At 28.4% G+C, this 9,137-nt stretch overlaps 1 protein-coding gene and 1 pseudogene across 1 annotated transcript; both read right to left on the reverse strand.

Moving 5' to 3' along the window:
* Positions 1–2,475: 2,475 nt before the first annotated feature.
* On the reverse strand, positions 2,476–6,215 carry LOC111027445 (annotated as a pseudogene).
* A 145-nt stretch (positions 6,216–6,360) lies between these two features.
* LOC111027431 lies at positions 6,361–7,035 on the reverse strand. The gene is made up of 2 exons (XM_022305807.1): positions 6,747–7,035; positions 6,361–6,587 (listed from the first exon to the last, which is right to left on the reverse strand). The coding sequence occupies exons 1-2, from the start codon at positions 7,033–7,035 to the stop codon at positions 6,361–6,363; spliced, it is 516 nt and encodes a 171-aa protein (XP_022161499.1).
* Positions 7,036–9,137: the final 2,102 nt, after the last annotated feature.

Consider the following 9,137-nt stretch of genomic DNA (forward strand, 5'->3'; position numbering starts at 1 on the left):
AGATGCTAAAAATTTAGAAAAGCAATTGGCCATAAATAATCCTAACGAACATGTTTCCTTGACAATGGATGTGCAAGCTGTGAAATTAGCTCCTTTCATTCGAGCTTCGTCCATATATTATAAGACCAAACTATGTGTTCACAATTATACAATTTTCAATCAGTCCACAGCAGATGTATGCTGCTATTTGTGGGACGAAACAAATGGAGAGTTGGAGTCATCCATTTTGGCACATTGATAATAGACTATTTAAATAATATTATTGAAAAAACTCCTACCATAAGTAAAATATCGTTGTTTAGTGATGGTTGCGGTTATCAAAACCGCAATATAGTTGTATCAAATGCTTTATTAAAATTTTCAATTGATCATAAGGTAACAATCACACAGAATTTTCAAGAGAAAGGCCAAACCCAAATGGAGGTAGACACACGATCACACGATAGAAATGCGCATTAGAAAAAGGGAAATCCATCTACCAACTGATTATATTAATGTATGCAGAGATGCTGGAACTAAAACTCCATGCAGAGTGAAATATCTATATTTCAGTTGCTTTAATGATTATACATCATTGAAATACTACACATCTATCAGACCCGGGCAAGGCAAAGGTGACCTTACAGTCACTGATATTAGGTGTCTCGAGTATACCCCTAACTGTATAATATATTATAAAATAAATTATGAAGACCAATGGGCAATTTTACCTAATAAAAACAAAACAAAAATAGATTTTGAGGTAAAGAGTTTGTATAAAGAGAAAATAAAAATTAAAGTAGAAAAATTTAAACACCTAAAAGAACTAGAGCAAGTATTACCAAAACATACTTGGCAATTTTATGATAATTTACATTATGTTAAAAGTAACAAAAAATGATCTATTTTAAATTTTGTTTTTTTTTTTTATCAGTTTACTATTTTAATTATTATTAAATCAAGATGATTTATTTAATTGTTTTATATTATATTAATTAATTTTGTTATCAAGTTGATATACTTAATATTTTATTATTATTTAATTAATATTGTTATTATATTACTTATATAACAACACTAATTATTATTTATTTTAATTAATTTGTAGAACTATTCCTAATTATTTCAAGATGATTTATTTAATTGTTTTATATATTACTAACTAATTTTTTTATTAAGTTGATTTATTTTATTATTATTTAATATTGTTATTATATTAATTATATAACAGCACTTGTTATGTATTTCAATTAATTTGTAGAACATTTCCTAATTAAATTCCTTTAAAGTTAAATTTATTATAATTTAAAATGTCACCAAAAACTCGTAAATTTAATTTCCGTACAATTAAAAACTCGTATTCAAATTAATTCAAAATCAAAAACTCGTAAGTCAAATTTCTCAATAAAAAAATCAAAATGTTTTATTATTTTACACATACATAGTAGATGATAAGTACAAAATAAAAATAAAGTGAAAATAATTTATAATTGTGTAATTTTAATACACCTTAAAACTTTTTGCTGTTCCTGAACAATTTGATAAAAGTTACTTGGTAAAACATGTTTATAAAAGTCTATACATTTTTCAAAAACGTTATGAATGAGCTGCGCAGTGAACGTAAAGCGCATGTAGTATTTCATCACTAATATACTTTTGGACACTACTATTGATTATTATGATTTAGGTTAGGTTCAAACTCAAAATATTTCTTATCACTAATTGATGGTACAAATATTCGCCGGGTTTCATTATTATTCACTATTTAGCATTACAAAATAAATTATTTTGTCATTCTATTCAGTATTAACTAGTTTTTTTGTGGTTATTAATTAATAATTACTAATTAGTGTTTTTAATTTTTTTTTTTTGCAAACATGACATATCATCTAAGCAATCACGCTAGAGGCTTACCTAAAGATGTTCAGGAGAGGTACATTAAAAAAATAAGTGTACTTGGAGGGTTACGTGATCCCTATATTTTAATGAAGGATCAATGTATCCAGTGGACCAATAGTTTAGATTTAGTTCCAGAAGTAACTTACCCTGATATTTTTAATTATCTAGTTCTTACTAAAAGTGCTTATACGCTTGAAGAGTTTAAAGCTTTCAAAAGCTTAGAAGCTTATAANTATCTAGTTCTTACTAAAAGTGCTTATACGCTTGAAGAGTTTAAAGCTTTCAAAAGCTTAGAAGCTTATAATTTTTTTGCTAGTGGCTGGATTTATAACACTAAATGGTATGCTTTAAATGATGTTGTTCTAGTTGTTGCAGAGGTAAAGATTTTTTTTTAAATTGCTTTTGCTTTTTGATTTCTTATAAATATTAATTTCTTTTAAAATGTTTTTATATCTAAGAATTAGTACCTACTCAAATACAGAGCTTACAGTTATTTAAATATTTTTTAATCCATTTAAAAATTACCTAAATATTTCTGTAAATGCTTAAAGCTTATTTATTATGTTTTGTATAAACTGTAAATTAACTTGTAATTACTTAGGTTGCACATTCACAAAGGCTTAATGATGCTAAATTGTTACCATGGATTGTTTTAAAGTTTTCTGGAGAAGTCGTAGCAGCACATTGTACATGTATAGCTGGGCTTGGGGAATGTTGCTCGCATATTGGCGCTGTGCTTTTTTATTTGCAATATGCTTTCTTAAAAAAAAATGATACAAAGAAGTCTGTAACTGATGTATCTGCGTACTGGACTGCTCCATCAAATACAAATGTAAGTTCACAAAAAATTAGTGAAATTGATTTTAATCAACCAAAAAAAATAGGCACCAACCATCCTAAGTCATATAAAACTAAAGCTGATTATATTAAAAACCTTCCAACGACTATTAATGATACACAACATTTAAATTCATTTTTGACTAAACTGGAGAAAGTTAATAGCAATGCTGCAATTTTAAAGGTTATACCACCCTTTAATTTAAAATTTAAAACTGACTTATTTCCTAAAAGTTTTGTGGGAATGTATAAGGATGAATATGCTTTACTTAGTAAGGAAGATCTTGTAATCATAGGCTCTAAACTAGACTTTTCTTTGACTAAAGATGAATGTGAGAACATTGAACTAATAACTAGACAACAAGCTGAGTGTAAAGAATGGTTTTACTATAGAAGCGGCCGTATAACTGCTTCAAAAGTTAGAGAAGTCTGTTTCACAAAAACATGTAGCTCAAGTATAAGTCTTCTTAGGACAATATGTTACCCATTAGAAAATACTTTTAAAAATCAAGCCACTGTATGGGGAACCACACATGAAAATGAAGCTAAAGCTTTTTATAGTGAAAAATTAAAAAACGACCATATACATTTTTCTGTTATAAATAGTGGACTTATTATAAATCCATGTTTTCCATTCATTGGTGCAAGTCCGGATGGTATTATAAATTGTGATTGTTGTGGTACTGGTGTCCTGGAAATAAAATGTCCATATAGTCTTACACAAAATAAAAAAATAGAAAACCTTGATTGTATATTAAATGGGAAACTGAAGAGAACACATCAATACTATTATCAGATACAAACACAAATGCTCTTAGGTGGTTTTAAGTATGGAGATTTTATTATATGGTCACCTAATAATTATTATATAGAACGTGTTAATATTGATTATGAAATATGCAATGAAATTACAAGCAAATCAAAATGGTATTTTTATGAAATTATTCTGCCTGAATTGCTTGGTCGGTTTTATACTAATAATCAATCCATTGAAAAAACTATACAAAAAGAAAGTGTGGTAAGTAAAAATGGTTCATATCAATACTGTACATGCAAAAATGATACAGGAGGGAAAATGGTGATGTGTACTAAAGAAGGATGCGCAAACTTGTGGTATCATTATACTTGCATTGGAATCAAACGCAAGCCTACAACTAAAAAATGGAAATGTGCAAACTGTAAATAATAAATAAAATAGATTTTACTTTTAAATATATATATGTAGAATTAAATACAGTATTGTATTGAATTAATTGGCTGAGGGTGATTAATAAACGTCAACACAATTATCAAAATCTTATAACATTTAATAATATTTCTCACAGTTACCTACATTACAGTACACTTCACTCGATGATCGTTCACTGACTAATAAGTGTGCACTGCGTCATTTAATAATATATAATACAAATAGTAATAATAATAATAATTATTATAATACAAATAATAATAATAATACCCCACATATATTATAGATAAACATTTTTTAATTTTTTAATCTAATGGTACAATAGAACTGCACATATTAATGAGAGCACAACAAACTGTAACTATAGAATCTAATAAACATGAGTTGTCATCTTGGTGTTTGAGAGTTGTAATTTTCACTGGGCCATTAAGAATTTTATACTTAGATCTAGTGAGTCCTATTATACGCTCTACATGTATTCTAACAGATGCTATTTTCCTTGTTTCCTCAATAGAACATGGATGTAATTGAGGAAGACCCTTTGTAAAGGCAGGTGTTTTCAACGTAGCAAAATGAAAACCTATACTCTCACTTACAGTGAATCCCCTATCTGCGAGTACTACATCCCCTGGCAATAAATTTTTCAAAAACATACAGTTTTCAGTTATGTGTTTGTCACTTACCCTACCACCCCATCCTTCAGATATAAATGACACTACCCCTTGAGGTGTAATAGCAATTAAATACTTAACAGTATTTTTGTTTTTGTAGGAAGACCAAGTTTGTGCTTTAGCTCTTAAATTACTAGGTTTTTCAATTCCGATTTCAAAGCAATCAATAATAACTGCAACTGAGTTACCAAAAGCATTAAAAAATGAACGTGGCATTAGATAACGTAATGCTTCCCTGTCTGGACAGTAAATTAGTTTTTTAAATGCATGTTCTAAAAGAAATATAACCTTACAAAAAATAATTGAAGCAGAACCACAAGTGATATTGAACCTATAGCCTAAATCAACAAATGGCATATTTAACCTTAATTTCATAAGACATAACAATAGTTTTTGAAATTCAGTTAACCTTTGGTTACTAGAAGTTAGTGCAGGTTTAATTTCCTCTAAAATTAATAAAAAAAGATCCATACTCTCTAGGCCAGTATAAAATGCTAACATTTTAGAACGACCATTAAATGTCTCCTCACTTAAATTTAAATAATTTACTTCTGAAGTAAGTTTGTTGATTAAAAAATCTTTCCTAATTACATCTTGTTCTAGTGTCTGTATATCAGCCATGGTAATTGTTGTTGAAGTTGATGTCCCTGTTTCCATGCTTACATCCATATTTTCTCCATGATTAGAATTAGGAACAGCGACAACAGCAGAACTATAAAGAATATTTTTAAAAAAAATATCTAAAATTTTAGTATTTTGAAATACTTTTATACTATTAGATTAAAGTTTAAATGAAGTGATTATGAATAAAAGTATTTCAAATACATTAGTATTCACTATTCAATACCATAAAAAAGTATTTGAATAATACTCAAATACAAGAAATAAAAAAAAATATTTAAATAAAGTATTCAATACATAAAAAAGTATATGAATACGTCTTATATTCAAATACTTTTACTCAGATACTTTCACCTCTGGACAACAGTATCATTTTCCAAGTCATTTGGAAACAAAATGGTTGGTGTCAATGCCATTCGTTTAGTAGCCCTATGGTATCGCTTAATATCTGGTGTAGTTGCAGCACCTATATAAGTTTAAAATAAAATCAAACTTTCATTAGATAAATCTTTACAACCTAAAAAAAATAAATGATAATTTTTTGTTATTGAACTCTTAATTGTAAACTATCAAATGGTGTGATTATATTTTTATTAAGAATGTAAAACTAATACTTCCTTTTATAAAACAAAATGATTAATTACCCTTATTAGTCTTGTAGCCCATGTTAATTGATGGACACCAATCAGGATGTTTGTTATTGGTATAGCAAGCTGGTTTACCTAAAGAACAAGTATTACAAAAATAGGTACATACAAAATACTAAAACACATTTAACTGTTAAATTATACAAATCCTTACCACTTTTAAAATGAGAAGAACATATACGCATAGCATCAACCTGCTTATTCTTTAAATCAACTCTGTGAAGGGATTTCAGCCACATATTTCGTTGGTCCTCCTGTAGTTTTTGAAGATCTGTTGCTGCACTTTTTTTTTTTTTTTGGAAAACGGTAAAATGATACACTTTTATTGGTTGTTTTATTTGTACAACCATAAACTGCACAAACAGTTGGCATATTTAAAACTTTAAAAGTTTAAACAACAAATTAAAAATTAATAACTACACTCGTCCGTACCATACAATTATAAAATCAAAATGTTTGTACCATCAATAAGTGATAACGTAATTATGATAACAGAATGGCAGCCATACTATAATGATCAATACAAGCCACTCATTGCACTCGCCCCATCATAACCTTGACCAATTAAATTTTCAATTTTAAGTCCTAGTTTTCCCATTTCTCTTATAACTGTACATGCCATTCCTTTTCCACTAGCATCATAAATAGGAACAAATTCTAAAAAGTCTTCTCTAATAAAACCATTATCAATATAACTTATACACAAAGACATTTGTTCGACGCAAGATATATCACAAGTTTCATCTGCCAAAATAGTCAAAAAAATTGATTGGTTTACTTTCAACACAATTTATTTTTGAATGAGAGAACCGCATATTTGTATTATTTCATTTTGAATAATGGGACTAAAGTAAGCCGATTTCCCCGATGAATTCATCAAATGACTTTTCAGTATTAAATCACTTCTTAATGCTCGATATCTTAACAAAGCTCTAAAGTCACAGTCATTATTATCTTTTTCGCAATTAAAAATAGGGCCACTATCGTTGTGACCTCTCACTGCTAACTCTTGACGACCACAAAATATAATAGTTTCTATTGTTGGAATTAATTTTAAGCGATTTTCGATGACTTGAGCTTTTTTAAAAGAATCTACTTGTGTAGCTACATCAAATTTTTTATTTATTATTATTATAACAAACTCATCCGCTCTTAACGTTGACAATTTATGATAGTCAGCATTTGAGTGCATTGTAAAACATGCGGGAGCATTTTTCCAATTAATAAACTACCGGAAAGTTATATGAAGTATGAGGCTGCCATGGTTTTTTCAATAAATCATATTTAAGCTTATCGTCAGATATTCTTGTATTAATATATAAACCAATATCATACATTTCAGTTAATTCAATTAAATTAGTTGTATCAGTATTCCTTTCAATTTCGGTGTTTTTAATAATATTTGATGAACAAGGAATATTATCACTATGATTAGGCTCGAGCACAGCGGTTTTTTGATTAAAAAAATGTTGTAATGTAGGTTGTGATGTCATACTTGAATACTTGATAGTTGATCCTTATTAGAACTTGATATCTCGTGGATTGTTGGATCGTAACAGAAATATTATTTTTCGTAATTTAAATGACACTTACATATTATAATTACACACGCGACTCACACAAAGCACTGAATTGGCCACAATATAATGAAACAACCGNGGAAAACGGTAAAATGATACACTTTTATTGGTTGTTTTATTCGTACAACCATAAACTGCACAAACAGTTGGCATATTTAAAACTTTAAAAGTTTAAACAACAAATTAAAAATTAATAACTACACTCGTCCGTACCATACAATTATAAAATCAAAATGTTTGTACCATCAATAAGTGATAACGTAATTATGATAACAGAATGGCAGCCATACTATAATGATCAATTGCGTCCTAGTTAATGGTAATTGAACATAAGGTAATTGAATGTAAGGTAATTGAACATAAGGTAATCATGAACATACTACCAAGTGTTCTAAATTGTCCATTTACAATATAAAAAAATGATCTGAAGTATACATTTTCACAGATACATTTTTTTATATAGTTTTGGACAAAATTAATTCTTACAATTTAACACAGAGTTATATAGATACAGTAATATAGATTACCGATACGCGTATTCATATCAATATGAAGCAATGTATATGGCTATCAGCCATGCATTTGGCTATCATGTACAAAAATAATGGAAATAGGGGAATCCCCGACAACTTTTATTTTATCTTAATAATTTTATATTTTATCGTCGATTGATTGACGATTTCCTCTTACTTGGCATTTACAGTCTACGCTCAGCAGCTTGGACACTGAACGACCGAAGTACTGGACTCTATACGAATTGATGTAAAAATGTGTTTTCAGAACTTATTTAAAAAGCGAAACTTAGAATCGCCGAATACAAATCAAGGTAATTAATTTTTTTTCTTAGGGTAAGGGTGGTTGTGTGTGTATGTGTGGAAGTTTGAATAATTTATGCGATTATAGTTACAGTAAAACCTCCCTATAACGGAACCGCTTGGGACTCAATTTTTTTCCGTTATAAAGAGTTTTTCGTTATAGGGAGGAAGAAAAACTATTGAAAGATTAATAGAAAACTATTGACATTTTCCTTTATAAGGAGGATTCCGTCTAATTGAGGGTCCGTCATAGAGAGGTTTTACTGTATATAAATTTTAATTATTTTGTAGCGTAAGATAATGTTAAAATAATTTATTTTGCAGATCATATCTTCAATATTACTATACTCAAAAGGGATCTTGGAACTGAACGAAAATGTTTAAAGATGAATTTATTGAGTTTAAACCAAGATAAATTAAGCTTCATGAAGGGAAAAAAAAAAACTCTTCTAAAACAAAATCGATAGATCTTATGGTATTTATTACATTCTTTTATAATTTTGCTATTATGAAAAAATTTACTGTGTTGAAACGTTAACTTACCATCGTACAATATAACAAATTTGTGTTGAACATATGCTATGTTGTACGTTGGTGAGACGGAGATAACACGTGTGGGTACTACGTCCACTTAAGAATTTAAAACCGTTTTATTTGCTTAAACAAATTTTTTTTCTTACAGTATTCATGTATACGAGCTTGCGGTATCAGGGATACATTTTTTTATATGGTATTCGACGACAATGACACATTTGACTGTGGTTTTATATGGATAAAAACTACACAAATTCTTGAAATATATGACCTAGTCAGCGCCAAAATAAAAGATTGCAGTTGCAAAAGTAGTTTTTACTTTTTAATAAACCTTGATTGATTATTTAAGTATAAATAATTTGGTT

This window comes from Myzus persicae, unplaced genomic scaffold (assembly GCF_001856785.1).
Source record: "Myzus persicae strain clone G006 unplaced genomic scaffold, MPER_G0061.0, whole genome shotgun sequence".
Taxonomy (NCBI): domain Eukaryota; kingdom Metazoa; phylum Arthropoda; class Insecta; order Hemiptera; family Aphididae; genus Myzus; species Myzus persicae.